Below are 20,119 nucleotides of genomic sequence, written 5' to 3'. Positions count from 1 at the left end.
CTCCCCTCCTGAAGATTCCTGGGATTTATACCATCATTTGCTCAGACCTGTAAACCATGAAGAACTGTAGAAATGTAAAAGAAAAGTTTAAAGCAAGCAATCAACTCCTTCTTTTTCTCTCAATGTATCTATTATTTTTCTGCAGATTTTTTAGTTATTTCCATTTTTTACTATTAATATACATTTACTTATTTATTTATATCATTTTTTAATTTTAAATTTTTTAAAAACTAGGGTTGCATCACAAGAAAGGGTACATTTTTTTTTTCACTGGAAATAATGTTACCATTCTTTTTACCAAAAACATCATGTTAGAGTCATTTTAAATGGGAGAAATTGGAATATAAACTGTATACATTTTATTTACAGTAAAATTACTTTTTCAAAAAAAATTAACACTGGTCAAAACTGGAATTTTTTTTTTGTCCTCACTGCATTATAGCAATTAAAAGGGATGAGTTGAGTTCTAATCATTCCAGCCTTTCTTTGGTCTATTAGGGAACCTTTTGGAAAGTTTATAGTCAATGTATGCACTCAGACAAGACCCTAAGAGGAACCTGGAAAGTATTATAATCACAAGTAAAAATACCAAAATCCAAGACTCCATGTTTATAGATGACTATAATTTTATGGGTATGACATAAGGAAGTCTCTTGTCCGCGCATATGATGGTGGCAGTTTTGTAATTTGGAACCGATGGTAGAAATCTGAAAAGTTATGGTAATTTCTCAAGCCAGCAGTTGACAGTCAATCACCAGATTTGGCTTGTACAGTACACTCAGGATTTACGCCAAACAGCCTCCGGTTGTCAGACTTAGCGTATCGAAAGAAGTCTGAATTTCTCACAAAGGGGTCAGCGCCTGGATTATAGTTCTTGATGCTTTGTCCACTGGCACTAGAAATAAAAAAAAAGGTGGCATGTGTTTTAGAGTTCAATTTTGTCCATCTACATCTTGGATTTTTCCATAGCATTATTTTTCACTAAAGACTTGTCTAACTGAGAAGAAGGATGGAAGGGTGAGATCGGGTTATTACAAATGGATTTTGCACCAGATGAGGCCGGTTTCCCACACGCTACCTATTTGCCTGGAGAAAAACACATTTTTGTAAACTGTTCAAGAGAACCCTTACCAGTTCATTATGTTGCAGATATTATCACCTCCAGTGATATCACCTTACTAAGCCCTTGTACACACGGTCGGAGAATCTGTCGGAATGTGTCCTATCGGACCGTGTCGTCGGATAATCCGACTGTGTGTGGTATGCATCGGACTGATTCCGTCGGAATATCCGTCGGACCCAATTTTCCAACATGTTGGAAATATTTCCTGACCAACTGGTTCGATCGGACATACTCCGATCATGTGTAGAGAATTTTGATCGGACCAAGTGCCATGCATGCTCAGATCAAATTCTTACATCAAAGCTATTGGCTACTAGCCTGAACGTAGTCCCATCGTAACGAAATTACGTCATCACGTTCTGAATGATCGGATTTTTCGACAACTTAGTCCGACCGTGTGTATGCAACAGTTTCGGACAAGATCCGACGGGCAAAATCCGACGTATTTGGTTGTCGAAATCTCCGACCGTGTGTACAGGGGCTATGACATTATCGTCTGCAATGGCAATATCCCACAAAGGAAGTACTATGCTCTTTCCTTAAGCCCCATTTACACTGCAAGGTTCAGCAAGAATCCGGCAAATATTTTTCTGTTTCCAATAGTTTTTATTGATGTTTTGAAAAGAACGGGTAAGTACAAAACAGTACAATAATTTTCTTTGGTCCATCTCAGAGTACAGTACTGGTTACAAAAGATAAGATGTTATCAATCAGTAGCATAAAACCCATAGGTAACTAATTATGAGGTCCGATAGCCAAGTCATCATTTACATGGATACGTGACAGGGTATGAACTACTTGAACATGTTCTTCAAAGAAAAAGAAACCCAAATAAGAACAAAACCCATATCTGTGTATATATATATATATCAACATAAGATAAACATCAACCTATTTGACTCAGTAGGCCTCTTCAAAACCCCTCAACATTTTATCTGGTGATGAGGCCACACCAGATCAATGATTGCGTAGGAGTATTACCAGCATTTGAAAAGAAGAGATGGAAAGCGAAAAGAAAAGTGAAAAAGAAGACACTAGTAAAGCAAAGGACTAAGTACAAGACGTGTATCCGCGATCCATTGTATAAAAAGGTCCCTCCGACCAGTTCAGGGGGGTCCCAAAAGGTATTTTATCCATGGATCCCTTGTCTTCTCAAAATAGGTCAGCTTATCCCTGAGAGTAGCCACCATGCATTCATTGATCATGATCCACGTCAGAATCCAGCGAATTCTTGCGGCTGATTGTACAGGTGGATGTGGACAGTTGAGCCCGCTACATCTGTATAAACCAATGACAGTGGCCGCAGCTGTCCGCTGGTGTTCCGATGTAACTGCACAGCCAGAGATTAGCTGTGGTTAGAGACAGATGATCTCCTCTGGATGCAAATTGCTTGCTCTGCATCCACCTTTAGACCCCTTTCACACTGGGGTGTTTTTCAGGCGTTTTTTCAGGCGCTTTAGCGTTAAACAAAGCGCCTGTAAAGCGCTTGAAAGAAGCCTCATCTACAGTCCCAATGTGAAAGCCCAAGTGCTTTAAGAGCCCTTTCACAATGTCAGCGCCCGAAAAACGCTCGTACAGCACCACTTAAACTAGCAGCGCTTTACCAGTGTTTTTCAAGCGTTATTTGGGCGCTTTTAACCCCGTGCTAGTGGCCAAATAAAGGGTTAAAAGCACCCACAAAACACTGCTGCCAATATCGCTTTTCAGGCGCTTTTCAGGCGTTTTACATGCGCTTCCCATTGATTTCAATGGGAAGGAGTGCTTTAGGAGCGTTGTATTCACCGCTCCAAAGAAGCTGCTTGCAGGACATTTTTTTGCTGCCAGCGCAGCGCCTCAGTATGAAAGCACTTGGGCTTTAACATTGGGATTGCAGTTGCGGCCTTTTTCAGGCGCTTTTTTTTAAAGCTAAAGCGGCTGAAAAACGCTCCAGTGTGAAAGGGATCTCAGTGTGAAAGCACTCGGGCTTTTACAATGGGATTGCAGTTGCAGCTTCTTTCAAGCGCTTTATAGGCGCTTTTTTTTAACGCTAAATCGCCTGAAAAATGCCCCAGTGTGAAAGGGGTCTTAAATTCCACCCCAAGAATCTGCGAGAATCTTGCAACAACTTACACTTTTTTGCAGCATAAATGAGGCCTTATTACGACTGTGATGTCACAGGTGCCAGCACTCATTCTGTTCCTCACCCCTTTGCTAGGAATTAAAGCATTCAAGCTTGATCTTTATGTTTGCCATTACGAGGCTGCATAAATCCACTGGTTTGAGACCAGCAGAAAAATCAGCATTATGTAATTATCTCTCCAAAATGACAAAAGCAACTTTATTTGTGTTTAGTGGTCCTTTAATTGGCTTCCGTGAATAGTGACCAGGAATCTCCTATGTATAAGGCTGCCTCTTTCATGTGAGCTATTGGATAAACAGGACGCTGATTATATAAACCATTACCCCCCGCTTATGTTACAGCCAGAGGACTCTTAATTCACATTATTGTTACACATCAGAAGATTCCGTAATGCGTACAATAACTGCAAATAAATAAAAAGCAAAATAAAATAAATTGTCTTTGATAATGCACTTTACAGATGTAGGTGGCCTGTTCTCATGATAACCACTTTAAGACCCAGCCTTTTTCTGACATTTGTTGTTTACAAGTAAAAATCTGTATTCTTTTGCTAGAAAAATATTTGAAACCCCCAAACAGTATATATTTTTTTTAGCACAGACCCTAGAGAATAAAATGGCGGTCGTTGCAACATTTTATGTCACACTGTATTTGCGCAGCAGTCTTTCAAACGCAATTTTTGGGGAAAAAATACACTTAAAGGGGTTGTAAAAGTAAATGTTTTTTCACCTTAATGCATTCTATGCATTAAGGTGAAAAAACATCTGACAGTGCCGGCGCCCCCAGCCCCCCCCGTTTTACTTACCTCACCCCTCGAAAGTCCCGCGCTCGTCCCCCGACATCCTTTCCACCGTTCAGCCTGGCCGCTGATTGGCTGGAGTGGATGGATGGAAAGCAGCGCAGCCATTGGCTCGCGCTGCTGTCAATCACATCCACTGACGCGGAGCGCCAGGGGGCGGGGCCGTGTGATACAGCGAGCGGCTATAGCCGCCGGCTGTATCACGGGAGCGCGCCCGCAGATGCTTCTCACCATGCGAGGGAGCTCACATGAACGTGAGAAGCATCTGAGGGAGGAAGCAGAGACAGCCGCCGAGGGACCCCAGAAGAGCAGGTTCGGGGCCACTCTGTGCAAAACGAGATGCACAGTGGAGGTAAGTATAACATGTTTGTTATTTAAAAAAAAAAAAATAATTCACTTTACAATCACTTTAAAGCATAACTCCACTTTTTTTGAGAAAAATACATCCCTCCTGGATGATCTATGTGCATTCAGAGCTGTCTTAATAGCATCATGGGCCCCTGAGCCCAATATTGCTCTGGGGCCCCTACAATGAAGACAGCAGGTAAACAGACATCAAGTAGGTAGGAGGCAGACAAGCGGAGCGTCCCCTTTTGGCTGGAGCTCCGCATTAAATACATGAACAATTATTCTGTACAGCAAAGAAACAGTGGGAAAATACTACATACATAAAGTAACAAAGCTGTCCTGTGCATGTAATGTAAGTGATAGACTGATGCCTCCCCAGCACTATGGATCCTCTACATCCTAGATATTCCCCCTCTGATCCCTTTACACCCCAGATATCCTCTGAGCACTCTGACCCCTCTACATCCCAGATACCCCCCCAGCACTCTGACCCCTCTACATCCCAGATACCCCCCCAGCACTCTGACCCCTTTACACCCCAGATATCCCCCCCAGCACTCTGACCCCTCTACATCCCAGATATCTCACCAGCACTCTGATCCCTCTACACCCCAGATATCCTCCGAGCACTCTGACCCCTCTACATCCCAGATATCCCACCAGCACTCTGACCTATCTACACCCCAGCACTCTGACCCCTCTACATCCCAGATATCCCCCCCCCCAGCACTCTGACCCCTCTACACCCCATATCTCCCCCCAGAACTCTGACCTCTTTACACCCCAGATATCCCCCCAGCACTCTGACCTCTTTACACCCCAGATATCCCCCCAGCACTCTGACCCCTCTACATCCCAGATATCCCCCCCCCCAGCACTCTGACCCCTCTACATCCCAGATATCCCCCCCAGCACTCTGACCCCTCTACATCCCAGATATCCCCCCAGCACTCTGATCCCTCTACACCCCAGATATCCCCCCAGCAGGGCTGCTGTTAGAAATCACGGCCCCATACAGCTTACCTGACAGGCCCCCTTCCCCCATCCGAAAGTGATTGAGGATAGATTTATCAGTCCCTTTCTCTGTAGCCTCAAACACGAAGCTCTCTGCAACTCATTCACAAGCTGAACCATAATAAACACAATTTACTATGCTTCACTGATGAATAAAGTTATTGGTAACAATCGCTCACTGTTCATTCAGTCAGGAAAGGAAGGGGCCAGTAAATGACCGGTATATTTACCGGCCCCTTCCCTCGTTCTCCATCTTGAAACATCCCCCTGTGTGCCTGTAGCAGTGCTGGCGAAAGAGGAGATGAGGGAAGCTGCGGGGGGAAAGTGGCACACGGAGGAACCAGACAGCAGATGGAAGGGGCGCATGTGCTAGAACCAATCCCCCTGCAGTGCAGCCAGAGGGGGAAAGAAGAGGAGAAGCTGGCAACACTGCAGTGGGAGGCAGAAGTGGATCAGTGTCTGCATTAAGACAGTACAGCCAGACCTCCTGCTCAACAGGTGCACAGGCCCCCCTTTGAACTGATGGGGCCTGGGCCCAGTACAGGAGGGCTGGCTGTACTGCCTTATCAGCGGCCCTGCCCCCCAGCACTCTGACCCCTCTACACCCTAGATATTCCCCCCGCACTCTGACCCCTCTACACCCTAGATATTCTCCCCAGCACTATTACCATATACCATAAGATACCCCTTGTATTGTGGCTCCACTACAGCCCTGATACCCCCTACACTGTGGCCTCTCTACATCCCGGATACCTCTAGCACTATAGTCACCCAAGCTACCCAAAACATTGCTACCCCCTATACACCCCAGATCCACTCTCAGCATTGTTTTCCCCCATAAACACTTGATATCCCCAGCACCATTATTCCATCCATTTAGTATGCTCTTTTCCAGTGGAGATACAGTGCATGTAAACATTTGGCTATGTGCCAACCTCCAGCACTGGACTCACCTATACCAATCAAGCAGGTAGAAGGAGGGGTGGAGGAGGGAGAATTAATTTGGTGCAAACAGTGTTGGACAGCTGGGCTCACCATGACACCATCCACAATGATACTTCCGCAGGTGGGCTCTTAGTGTTGCCGACTCAGCAGCTCTAATTCCAGCTCCTACCCTGCAGCTGCATGGGGCGGGGTCAGAGCATCACTGGCACTCCGGCCCTGCTCCTTCCCGCTGGCTGTAAAATAATAGGTATCATTCTGCACAGCATGGTGCACCGATGCCAGCCTGCCTCCCCTGTGTATCCATCAGCTGCTTTGGGGAAAGTGCAGGGGCCCCCCATGCGGCTGGGGCCCCTGGGCAGTGCACAGGTGTGCCCACTCATTAAGACAGCCCTGTGTGCATTGCAAGGATTATAACAAATTTTGTTGCAGATTTCTACCTTTTATTATTCTGAAGAAATCCATGGGGGTAATTTACCAACATGAATGCGCTGCGCCGGTTCATACCTTAATTTGTGCACCAGATAAATTATTAATTCAGCGTGTGAATCTGCGCATGTATAAGCACAACAGATAATATGCCGGCGCACTCGTTAATGATATGCCATAGATAATAGCGCACGCCATATCATTAACAGTCCATTCACACAGGGGTAACATGACTTCTAGCACAACTTTGGGAGGCAACTTGGAGACGACTTGATTATGAATAACAGCGCTCCTTGGGCGACTTATAACACAATTTTAAGTCGCCCCCAGGCCAGGCGACTTTAATTTAAAAAAAAACGGCATGGGTTCCCCTCCAAGAGCATACCAGGCCCTTCAGGTCTGGCATGGATATTAAGGGGAACCCCGCACCAAAAAAAAAATGGCATGGGGGTCCCCCTCAAAATCCATACCAGACCCTTATCCAAGCACACAACCTGGCAGGCCGCAGGAAAAGAGGCGCCCGAAAACGAAGCGGGGAAGAAGAGACGCTGTGGAGGAAGATGTGGGACGAGAACACCGGAGCAAGAAGCAGAGGATCGGAGGAAGAAGAAGATGGAGGAAGAAGAAGATGGAGGAAGAAACCGAAGGATGACGTAAGGAAGAAGACCCGAAGAAGATGAAAAGAAGGACTTGTCAAAAACTGGCTCTTGTCATTTTTAACACTTTTGTCACTTTTTTGGTGAAATGGTAGGGTACCCCCTTACCATTTCACACAGGAGGGAGGCTGGGATCTGGGCGTCCCCTTGTTAAAGGGGGCTTCCAGATTCCGATAAGCCCCCCGCACGCAGACCCCCACAACCACCGGCCAGGGTTGTGGGCATGAGGCCCTTGTCCTCATCAACATGGGGACAAGGTGCTTTGATACACTGATTAGTGTATAAATGTCACTGGCAGGGAAGGGGTTAAACACAAGGGGGAGAGCATGGGGTTAAGTGTGTTCCCTGGATGTGTTCTAACTGTAGGGGGGGCTCACTACAACATGATAGAGATCACTGCTCCCGATGACAGGGAGCAGGAGATCCCTGTCGTGTTGCTATGCAGAACAGGGAAATGCCTTTTTTACATAGGCATCTCCCTGTTCTGCCTCTCCTCACTGCAATCACTGGCCCCTGGCGAACACCGAGTTCGCGGGACCCACGTGCAAATGAACTAGGCGTGAATTTCAAAGGAACGTACGGGTACACCCTTTTACCTGCCCATGCCTTTCTGCTGACGTAAATCGGCATACAACGGTTGGCATGTGGTTAAAGGGTAACTCCACTGTCGTGGGGGAAAAAAAATAGCAAATAAAGAAAAAATAATATAGTATATACAATTGCGATACAAGTCATATTATAACTGAATGTTATTAAAAATTACCTTTTCTTTTCAATCTGCAGCCACTGTAAATTTCTGAAAATGCAACATGGCTACCTGGAGGTGTTCTGTATACAGAATGACCCCCAGAAACATAATTTCCTGCTTTTTGATTGGCTGACCGATTTTCCCAGAAGTCTACACTAAGGTACAAGTCAGATATCAGACATCTCCTGCAACAAAAATTTCATTTTTGGTGAGATACTTTCAATAGGAAATCACGTCTAAAGGGATGCAGACCCTGCAATTTTCATCATTAGTGCTGTGCAGGTGCAGCAGCTTATTGATAATTATGAAACCTCTCCCATTAGATTCACTTTCCCACATGGATACAGAGAAACACACAGGGATTTCTTTAGGGCACTTTCACAAAATACACAGCTTGTAAAGGAGGAATGCTCCCATGCACATCAGCAAAAGGGCATTGGGGGTAAAGCGCCACTATTTTTTATCATAGTTTTTGCGGCGCTTTTTGGCCGCTAGCGGTGCGCTTTTAACCCCCGCTAACAGCCGAAAAGGGTTAAAAGCACCCGCAAAGCGCTGCCGCAGCAGTGGTGCTTTAAGAGCGGTGTATACACTGCTCCTAGAGTACCTCAAAGATGCTGCTTGCAGGACTTTTTTGAGCGTCCTGCGATCGCACCGCTCCAGTGTGAGAGCCCTCAGGCTTTCACATTGGAGTGAAAGGAGCGGCGATTTGCAGGTGCTATTTTTAGCGTTATAGCACCTGTAAAGCGCCTCAGTGTGAAAGGGGTCTTAGAATAACAAAAAGTAGGATTCTGCAAAAAAGTTTGTTAAAATCCTTGCAATGTACAGAGATCACCCAGAGGGGAATGTTTTTTTCTGAACAAAAGTGGAGTAGAGCTTTAAGGTAAAAAACCTTCTGCCTTTAGAACCACTTTAAGCTTAAAGGAACACATGAGCTTCTTTGGAGCCAAATTGCCTGTTTTGGGCCAATAGACTTTATTGGGAGTGCATGAAAAACACTTAAAATATGTTTTTCAGGAGTTCCCATTTGAATGTCTATGGGGCTGAAAATGCATGATTTTGCTCCTGTACTACGAATCGCGCTTACACCAAGGGGTCTACTTAAAAAAAAAAAAATCAGGATGAGAATCTATCCCACATTATTTCAGCTGTGATTCCTGTATTATGCCAAAATACGTTTATTTTCTATAGTCAACGGCTCCATCTAGTGGCCAATGCTGCATTTTCCCGATTGAGGTATTTCAGGAAAATATCACATCATGACCACTAGATGGAGCTGACTATCATAGGAAATAAACATATTTGGCAAAAATTATTTGTGACAGCTGAGCAAATGCTTGAGACATTTTTTAAATAGACCCCCCTCCCTCCTTAGTGTGAATAGGAGCCATTTAAGACCCCTTTCACACTGGGGGGCTTTGCATGCCTACAGCACTAAAAATAGCGCCGGCAAAGCACCCTGAAAGAGCCGCTGCTGTGTTGTGTCTCCAGTGTGAATGCCCTCAGTGCGCAGGCAGGACGCTAAAAAAAAAAGTCCTGTTAGCAGCATCTTTGGAGCGGTAAAGGAGCGGCTTATACACCACTCCTGCCCATTGAAATCAATGGGGCAGCGCGGCTATACCACCGGAAAAGAGCTTCTGCAGCAGCGCTTTGCAGTGATTTTTACCCTTTCTCAGCTTTTTTTCAAAAAGAACCAAAAACACTGCGCTATTCAAATGTGTAGACGGTATACAAACAGCAGCTAACACAACATCTAGGTGTACAATTGTGGCATAATAAATTTTGTGAAAAACAGTGTAGCGCTTATTTGTTTTTACCACATTACAATGTGACCAATGTAATCAGTGCATACATTAGACTGTGCAAACAAATAAATACATTTAAACACTCTTTGCTATATATGATAATTAAAGCTAGAATGTCCAAACAAATATATGAAAAAATATATCAAAAATAGGAAAACAACGTGAAAACAAGTGAAAAGTTCTCCAAATTTTCCAAATTTTCTGTGTATGATACAATGAAGTGAAAACAGTCCTACACCTTCTCCAAGGAATGATCGCACAATCACCGCGTGAACCCTCCACCACATAAAATGGGGGCTTACCAGATTTAATGGATCCTACTCAAAATTATATTTGGAGGATCATATATGCTTGTAGATATACATAGGCTTTTTCGGTGTTGTCCTTTTCTGGAAGACTTTCAAGTGTGGCTATTTCCTCTACAGTATGTCTCCATCCACATAAATCATCATAGGTAATGGGATAGATATAAAAGAAGAAAGCAGGGACCACAATACTGTAACTCCGTTTTTCGTTTCAAGTAATTTAATAAAAAATTATCAAACTCACGTGTACAAAGAACATAAGCGCTTTTTCAATAAAATCTCAGGCTGCAGTGAAGTCCCGACGCGTTTCGTCTTAAGCAGACATCATCTGGGGTACAACTTCAAGGCAGCCCTCCAGTTTATATAGCCAGACCCCCAATCAGGCCTAGATTTCGTCCATCAGTGTCACCACACATCACTTCTGGTATCCAATATGGCCGCCGGGCGATTATTACATCGTGACACCCTATATAGATAATGACCTACGCAACATCAATCCAAAAAGATTTTTAATCTAATTTAAAAATTGAAAAAATTTAAAAAATATAAAACTTATAAAAATCAAATGTAGTCATACGTTTTGAGATATATATGAAGAGACTTAACCAAAAAAAAATATATATATACTCAAGAATGGCGCTCTATTGATATTGTGGCCCAATCGAAAAGAGACCGAAAGTCATATGTGTTGACATATTAGGTGGACCAAACCCAAATGGCCTTTAACCATCTATTAATACTCACAAAATACATTTTCCCCACATATTTCTACCATGTATAACCAAAAGAGAGGAAAAGAGGAGAATAAAATAAAATAAAGATATAGATGTAAGAGATAGACAGACCTCAACCATCATCAATAAATACATCCATATCACACACCACGCCCAAGCCAAACGGGGAGTGGGACCCAACGCCATGTGTCAACCATCGTTGATGAATGCATTGATGTCCCACTCCACGTTTAGACCAAACGGGAAGTAGGATTTGATGGTGTATATCCAATAGGTCTCTAACCTGGACCCTTCACACGGCCATATTGGATATCGGAAGTGATGTGTGGTGACACTGATGGAGGAAATCTAGGCCTGATTGGGGGTCTGGCTATATAAACTGGAGGGCTGCCTTGAAGTTGTACCCCAGATGATGTCTGCTTAAGACGAAACGCGTCGGGACTTCACTGTCCCCTGAGATTTTATTGAAAAAGCGCTTATGTTCTTTGTACACGTGAGTTTGATAATTTTTTATTAAATTACTTGAAACGAAAAACGGAGTTACAGTATTGTGGTCCCTGCTTTCTTCTTTTATATCTATCCCATTACCTATGATGATTTATGTGGATGGAGACATACTGTAGAGGAAATAGCCACACTTGAAAGTCTTCCAGAAAAGGACAACACCGAAAAAGCCTATGTATATCTACAAGCATATATGATCCTCCAAATATAATTTTGAGTAGGATCCATTAAATCTGGTAAGCCCCCATTTTATGTGGTGGAGGGTTCACGCGGTGATTGTGCGATCATTCCTTGGAGAAGGTGTAGGACTGTTTTCACTTCATCGTATCATACCCTTTCTCAGCTGCTAGTGGCCGAATACCGCCGCTAAAACAACGGTAAAGCGGCCATTTTACCGCCGACACCGATCCCTAAGAGAAGAGATCTTTATTCCCCTTGTTCAGCTAATTACCTTATGCTAAAATGTAATTAAAGCGGGAGTCCGCCGGGAATCCTTTTTTTTTTTTTTTTTAAAGCCAGCAGCTACAAATACTGCAGCTGCTGACTTTTAAAATAGTGACACTTACCCGCCCAGCGCGCCCGCGATGTCGGCACCAGAAGCCGATCTCTCGATCGTCTCTCGGGTGCTGCCGCCGCCATCTTGGGTATGGGAATCAGGAAGTGGAGCCTTTCGGCTTCATTTCCCGGTTCCCTACTGCGCATGCGCGAGTCGCGCTGCGCAATAAGGATGGACCCGCTGCCTCTGGGATCTGTGTGTTTCCCAGCAGGCAGCGGGGGACTTTCGGAAAGGGGCGTAATCTACGCCCTTTCCGCAGAGAGCTATCCCGGAAGTGGGTGCAGATACCTGTACTGTACAGGTACCTGCACCCCCCTCCCCCCTGAAAGGTGCCAATTGTGGCGCCGGAGGGGGGGAGGGTTCCGATGAGCGGAAGGTCCACTTTAGGGTGGACCTCCGCTTTAAATGAATTAATTAAAATTAATTAAAATTAGAAGGGTCCTGTAGTTAAACTAAAAATATAACTACGGATTTAACTAAAGGCAAAACTTTTTTATTTATTTATAATCTTGGATAGAGTGGAAAGGGATAAGAACACTCATCAGGTTTTTATTGCGCTATGTGCCCCCTGGGAGATTCGCACTCTATATTTTGTCCTATTTAACATTATCACTGAGAGTGAAAGTGAAAGTAAACTCTGATTAGGAACCAGAACAGGAATAGAAGGGAAATCTTCCAATGGAGACACTAATTCTGGTGGCACATCAGGATTCCCTCACTTCCTGTTTTGGCTATGGGACAGGAAGTGAAGGGAAGTCTCCCTAATGGGACACAAAATGGAAAAAGAAGTTTTGCCTTTTGTTCTACTTGAAAATATAAATACATTTCAAGGAAATTGCTAAGAGTTCCCATTAAAGTGTACAGTATGTCTAGGCCGAACATTATTTTCTTACTTTCGGTTAGAGTGTCAGAGTCAGATGATGAGATCTATGTAAATGAATTACAGTATGGATGTGTATTTGATGATCCATTTCTGACTTTTGTCACAACAACCAAATTGGCAGATTTAACACATGAATACATCCTGTATGATCATGTGTATTTAGAGTGACTAATAGAATTTGGCTGACTACATTAGCAGCTCATAAGATTAGAATGTAACTCACTTATGTGTGTGCTGAGGTTTAAAGAGCAATTTAGAAAATTCTCGGTGGGAGAGTCATCTCATTGATCCCAATCTGTGTTCCGGGCATTTATTCCTGGGCGCACACTGCCCTAAATATCACCATCCCTAAGTACATCGTCCAGCATCCTGCAGCCTCTCGTAGAGTTTGACAGGCTGGCAGCGTTGAGGCTGGACAGTTCACCTGCACCTAAATGGGCTAGAGAGGCACAGGGTCAAAGACAGGCTGAAATAAGCAGTGCTTACATACACTATGTTGTCAAAAGTATTGGGACGCCTGCCTTTACACGCACATGAACTTTCATGGCATCCCAGTCTTTGTCCGTAGGGTTCAATATCGAGTTGGCCCACCCTTTCCACAAGGTTTAGGAGTGTTTCTATGGGAATGTTTGATCATTCTTCCAGAAGTGCATTTGTAAGGTCAGGCACCAGTGGCGGCTGGTGCTCAAAAATTTTTGGGGGGCGCAAACAAACTCAAAAATTCTGAAAAAAACCCCATCAATTGCAGCCTCACTTTGTCCATCAAACGCAACCACTGTGCCATCAAACGCAGCCATTGTGCCATCAAACACAGCCATTGTGCCATCAAACGCAGCCATTGTGCCATCAAACACAGCCATTGTGCCATCAAACGCAGCCACTGTGCCCATCACACACTGCCACTGTGCCCATCACACGCTGCCACTGTGCCATCAAATGCTACCACTGTGCCCATCAAATGCTCCAACTGTGCCCATCAAATGCTCCCACTGTGCCATCAAATGCTGCCACTGTGTCATCAAATGCTCCCACTGTGCCATCAAATGCTCCCATTGTGCCCATCAAAGGCTGCCACTATGTCATCAAATGCTGCCAATTTGGCCATCAAATGCTCCCACTGTGCCATCAAATGCTGCCACTGTGTCATCAAATTCTGCCACTGTGCCCATCAAATGCTCCCACTGTGCCCATCAAATGCTGCCACTGTGACATCAAATTCTGCCAATGTGGCCATCAAATGCTCCCACTGTGCCCATCAAAGGCTGCTACTGGGCCCCCCCACCCCGCCTGCCATCTTGCCAGCTCTTACATTGTCTCGGTGGGGCAGCGGGTGACGGCAGCGGGCGGTGTCCTCCATGCTCCTCCATGTCCTTAATGTGTTCTCCCGTCTTCTCCTCCCATCCTCTCCTATGATTGGGCGCCTGATAGGTGTCCAATCGCAGCGCCTGTTGTTTCCGCCAATCAGGCGATGGGTAACAGACCCGAGCACCTGATTGGCGGAGAGGCGATTCAGTGTTAGGAAAATGAATATAAATTTTTTCTATTTATTCTATTTAATATTAAGCTTTTCTAACACAGCTTGGTGAACTGCAAGCACATGGCTGTAGGGCCTATGGCTCTAATCAAGTGCTTCAAAAATACCCCTCGCCACTGTAATTCAAGTGGCCAGTGCTCGAAAATGGGCCGGGCCCCTAAATAGGGGGTGGCAGCAGCGGCCATGGATAGATTCATGCAATGCATGAATATATCTATTAGTGATAGAGGGGGTAGCTGGAGAGAGGGGGCGGCCCTTATGGACACACCACCACTATCAGGCACTGATGTAGGACGAGAAGGCCTGGCTCACAGTCTACACTCTAATTCATCCCAAAGATGTTCTATTGAGTTGAGGTCAGGCCAGTCAAGTTCCTCCACCCAAACTCGCTCATCCATGTCTTTACGGACCTTGCTTTGTACACTGGTCCAAATCATTTGGTAGAAGGAGGATTATGGAGTGAGTTTGTTTTTCAGGGGTTGAGTTTGGCCCCTTAGTTCCAGTGAAGGGAACTTTTAAGGTGTTCCGCATACCAAGACATTTTGGACAATTTCATGCTCCCAACTTTGTGGGAACAGTTTGGGGATGGCCCCTTCCTGTTCCAACATGACTGTGCACCAGTGCACAAAGCAAGATCCATAAAGACATGGATGAGTGAATATATTGGCAGAAGAAAGGAAATGGGATTTTTATGGTGCCCAAGAAAATATAATAGTCAAATATATAAAAAATATATTGAATTTATTGATACAATATATATATATATATATATATATATATATATATATATATATATATGTATATATATATATATGTATGTATATACACAATATAAATATCTAAAAAACATCACAGTGTCATCATACAATAACCATAATATGAGTAACCAGCAGTAGCTTCATGCTCTACATGTTTCGCCATGCAATGGCTTTCTCGGGAGACTTCCAATAAGCACTATATAATGCAGTCACTATATGTAAAAGACAATTTGTTAGAAGATCGATATTCACTAATCTTAACAAATTTAAACAAATCAAAACAAAATGTAATTTTCTCGCAAATGCCTTAAACCAAAGGAAGCCTCCCTGCAGGACATTGAGAGATGCAGAGAAATCTGGTGTATCACAGAGAAGGACATACAGGCTCCAAAGGTAGAGTTCTTTCTGGAATGGGATATATTGTGAGCTCAAGCTAAAAAATCAACAAAAAAATTATCAAGGGAGAATAGACATGTTCTAACCTAAGAACACAGATTTCAGAACTAGTCAGTCAAAGGTGGATGATATTTTAGCAAATCTTAATCCCAGATGGTTAACAAATTTGAAGGCAGACTTTCCCAGAAAGGAATTTCCAAGCAGTCATGTATCCTAATCAATAAGCAACAAGCAGGAGAAAAACATTCAGACCAACTTGCTAATTTCCAATATGGCAGTCCTTACTACTATCAAAATAACTTTACCTTGAAAGGACTTGAAGCATCACATCCCACTTGATCCACGACTTCACCACTACCATATCTGCAGAAAAGGAGAATCTTTTATGTCCCCTCCACCTCCTCGGCATCCAATGGCACCTAAGGAGGCACGGATGCCCAAAATATGCCACATGCATGCGCGAACGGTGCCAGAAATGACCTCACGCGCAAGTGCTATAGTCATACATCGCCAATGCGCCAGAAATGACATCAGCGATAGTCTTACAGCGCCAAGATGGAAAATTTGCCCGTAACTGGGTGCGGCCTCTGGTTAAATGGACCAGTGCATGCCAACTCTATGCCCATTTCCCAACCCTGAGGCTGGTATCCAGTCAAGGGAATGCAATGCGCAGGTGGCCAGTGGCGACCACGCCACAAACACATACAGGAGAAATCCCCCTATATGGCTGGCGGAGAGGACGCCCTGGGCGTCCGTATGATCACCTATCTACATATCAATTTGCTTCCAAGTAACTTAAAACGGTTGTATACCTGAACAAATATTTTTTTTAAACCTGTAAGGCAAAATGCATAATGAGCTAGTATGTACCGCATACTAGCTCATTATGAAATGCTTACTTTAGAACGAGGTGTCGGCAGCTGTTCTTAGTCCACACCGAGACATTTCCCCTCGGCGTGTCTTCCAGGTTGTGCTGGGAGTGGCCGGAGTCGCAATGTCGTCACTCCCCCTCATGCACGCTGGAGACTTCTTTCCGGTAAGGTCCGGCAGCCGGACCTTCATAGTGCATGCCCTGCTGACATCAGCAATGTGCATATCTCCTAAACCATACAGGTTTAGGAGATATTCATTTTACCTACAGGTAAGCCTTATTGAAGGCTTACCTGTAGGTAAAAATACAAAAAAAGGGTATACAACCGCTTTGATTAAATCATGCCATCTAGAACTCTACCTCTTGGAGCCTGTATGTCCTTCTCTGTGATACACCAGATTTCTCCACATCTTTCAATGTCCTTCAGACATCAGAGTCATGACCTCCATTTTACAGCTCAGGTGGGGATGCAGGGAGGCTTCCTTTGGTTCAAGGCATTTGCGAGAAAATTATATTTTGTTTTGATTTGTTTAAATTTGTTATGATTAGTGAATATCGATCTTCTAACAAAATTTATTTTTACCTATAGTGACCGCATTATGTAGTGCTTATTGGAAATCTCCTGGGAAAGCCATTGCATGGCGAAACATGTAGAGCATGAAGCTCCTGCTGGTTACTCATATGGTGGTTATTGTATGATGACACTGTGATGTTTTCTAGATATTTTGTATCAATAAATTCAATATATTTTTTATATATTTGACTATTATATTTTGTTGGGCCAAATATCCCATTCCCTTTCTTCTGCCAATATAGGCATTCATAGGGATGTTGTGCCCTTTTGATTATCCAACTTTCAGCAATGCACAATATTTACATGAATGAGTGAGTTTGGGGTGGAGGAACTTGACTGGCCTGCACAGAGTCCCGACCTCAACACGATAGATCACCTTTGGGATGAATTAGAGTGGAGACTGCAAGCCAGGCTTTTTCATCCAGCATCAGTGCCTGACCTCACAAATGCGCTTCTGGAAGAATGGTCAAACTTTCCCATAGACACACTCCTAAACCTTGTGGACAGCCTTCCCAGAAGAGTTGAAGCTGTTATAGCTGCAGAGGATGGGCCAACTCAGTACTGAACCCTACAGACCAAGACTAGGATGCCATTAAAGTTCATGTGCATGTAAAGGCAGGCGTTCCAATACTTTTGGTAATAAAGTATATTCTATTATATCCAAAATTAAACACTAATGCCCTGTACACACGGTCAGACATTCCGAATACAAAATCCGGCGTATTTTTTCAGACGGATTTTGGCCCAAACTTGTCTTGCATACACACGGTCGCACAAAGTTGTCGGAAAATCCGATCGCTCAGAATGCGGTGACGTAGAACACGTACGACAGGACTATAAAGAGGGCAGTAGCCAATAGCTTTCGTCCGGTAATTTATTCTGAGCATGCGTGGCACTTTGTCCGTCGGAATTGTCTACAAACAATCGGAATTTAAACGATCGGATTTCGTTGTTGGAAAATTTTAGATCCAGTTTTCAAACTTTGTGTGTCGGGAATTCCAAAGGAAAAGGTCAGATGGAGCCCACACAAGATCGGATTTTCCGACAACAAGATCCGATCGCACATTTTCCGTTGGAAAGTCCGACCGTGTGTAGAGGGCATTAGACTTTAAACTTGCATGCTATGTACAAAAAGCAGTTGCGGCTGTAACAGTAGCACTAATCATAATACAAATATGGTCATTATAGGTCAGTAGGGTTCAGTATATGGTCCAAGGCAATGGGCCGGATCTTGTGATACAGTCAGATGGTACTGGAGATCAAAGAACGTAATATTGATCAATGTTTCCTTGGTCACATATGACATTCATTTGTTAGACATAAAGATAATATTGTATACCTTTCATGACCCAATACACTGACCCACTTTGGCTATTAAAAGGCCCCATGACTGGGCTATTCACATCACAGCAGGTCGCCCCATGCTATAGTTAAGCCAAATAAAATTAGTTTTACTCACTTATTCGGAACACTTTCTAAGCCAATTGCATCTTCTCCATATTAGATCTCAGCTGAAAGTCACAATGAGAGGGGCAGTAGATGACTTTATGCAAGTTCCCATGATGCACTGCCCAATGATTAGAAGTTAAGAAAAGAATCAAAGTGACAAGCTAAGTCAACAGTATACCTTTTTCTTCTTTACATTTGATAGCAGGTGTCACCTTGAGACTTTCTCTGTGGTGAAAGCATAAAGTGAAATTATCCATGTTAGAATGAGAAGTTAGAAGTTACCAATACATACGATATATACAATGGGCATCACACTCCCCCCCCCCCCCCCGCTCTCTCCACCTCCATGCCCCCCTTCTCTCACCACCAACATCTGTACCCCTTCCAAATGTGTGTGCAGGGGGTGTGCCAGGTGTGCCTGGGCACACCCTATTACTACTATGTGCATTGGCGATTCCCCCTATTTCCCAGACCCCCCACCCCCCGTCCTCCAGTATAATCCATCCCTGGTCTGTTTGTCCCCAGTACATCCCCCCCAGGTCAGTGGGTACCCCAGTACACCCCCCAGTATAATCCCACCCGAGTCAGACTCTCCCCCAGTATAATCCCCCCCAGATCAGTCTGTACTCCAGTACATCCCCCCTGGCCAATCTGTCCTCCAGTATAATGCCTCCTTGGTCTGTCTGTCCCCCAGTACATCCCCCCAGATCAGTCTGTCCCCAAGTACATTTCCCAGGTCAGCCTGTCCCCCAGTATAATCCTCTCAGGTCATTCTGCCCCCCAGTATAATCCCCCAAATCAGTCTGTCCCCCAGTACAATCCCCAAAGTCTGTCTGTCCCCCAGTATGAATAATCCCCCCCGTCAATCTGTACCCCAGTTAAAGCATCACCGCTAACAATATAATTAAATGAACGGGAGGGGAAAGGGGGATAGGAGGACTGGTGCTGCATGGTTGCCACTATTGCATCTGGGTTTCAAGTATACTGAAACCCAGACACAGGGTTTAAAACCCGGACTGTCCGGGTGAAACCCTAACATGGGCCCCCCTTTCTCTCACCAACCTCCACCCATGCACATGCCCCCCCAATCACTCCATACCTCCATGGCTCCTGCTTACACCCAGGATATTCCTCCGCATTTTCCCTCAATCTTATCTACCTCCCCCTGCTCTCCCCACTGCACCTGCAACCCCCCCCTTCCCCTATCTAGACCACCTTCCCTCGTTTGATTTTCACATAGTGTGTACACAAGTAACACAACTGACAAAATTCAAAATTTTTCTCAATAATGAACAGAAGGGACGATTTTCATTTAATGTGTACCGTCTTTGTATGATTTCCGTACGAGAAATATCGAATGATACGAATGACTGTACATGAACAGAAAACAAAAGCCTTTGTCTATCAGAATTTTCGTACATTATATTTATACTCGGTTCCGAGGCAAACCGGCCGATCATTCACCTAATTTTCTTACAGTGTGTACCGCCCTTAATTCTACTTTCTTCACCACCCTTCACACCTGTTCTCCCCTTCCCTAAACATTCTCAGCACCTTTTCACACCTTCCTTTACC

At 44.3% G+C, this 20,119-nt stretch overlaps 1 protein-coding gene across 4 annotated transcripts; it reads right to left on the bottom strand.

Moving 5' to 3' along the window:
- Nucleotides 1–336: 336 nt before the first annotated feature.
- SMIM38 (small integral membrane protein 38) lies at nt 337–18,745 on the bottom strand. 4 transcript variants are annotated; one of them, XM_077462133.1, is made up of 3 exons: nt 18,555–18,678; nt 13,186–13,401; nt 337–895 (listed from the first exon to the last, which is right to left on the bottom strand). In XM_077462133.1, the coding sequence occupies exon 3, from the start codon at nt 605–607 to the stop codon at nt 467–469; it is 141 nt and encodes a 46-aa protein (XP_077318259.1). In that variant the 5' UTR covers nt 608–895; nt 13,186–13,401; nt 18,555–18,678; the 3' UTR covers nt 337–466. The 4 variants fall into 4 exon arrangements, with proteins under 4 accessions (XP_077318259.1, XP_077318268.1, XP_077318278.1 ...); XM_077462142.1 differs by lacking the exon at nt 13,186–13,401 and adding an exon at nt 14,272–14,451 and having other exon boundaries at nt 18,555–18,625; XM_077462152.1 differs by lacking the exons at nt 13,186–13,401; nt 18,555–18,678 and adding an exon at nt 18,723–18,745.
- Between the last annotated feature and the right edge of the window lie 1,374 nt (nt 18,746–20,119).

This window comes from Lithobates pipiens, unplaced genomic scaffold, assembly GCF_037356315.1.
Source record: "Lithobates pipiens isolate NorthernLeopardFrog02 unplaced genomic scaffold, aLitPip1_a1.2 Scaffold_10, whole genome shotgun sequence".
NCBI lineage: Eukaryota > Metazoa > Chordata > Amphibia > Anura > Ranidae > Lithobates > Lithobates pipiens.
The sequence above is the reverse complement of the archived record's forward strand: the minus strand, read 5'-3'. Positions and strand labels throughout refer to the sequence as shown.

Excerpts from the sequence above, each read along its gene's own strand:
- SMIM38 (XM_077462152.1), bottom strand. The coding sequence starts at position 607 with ATGGAGTCTTGGATTTTGGTATTTTTACTTGTGATTATAATACTTTCC.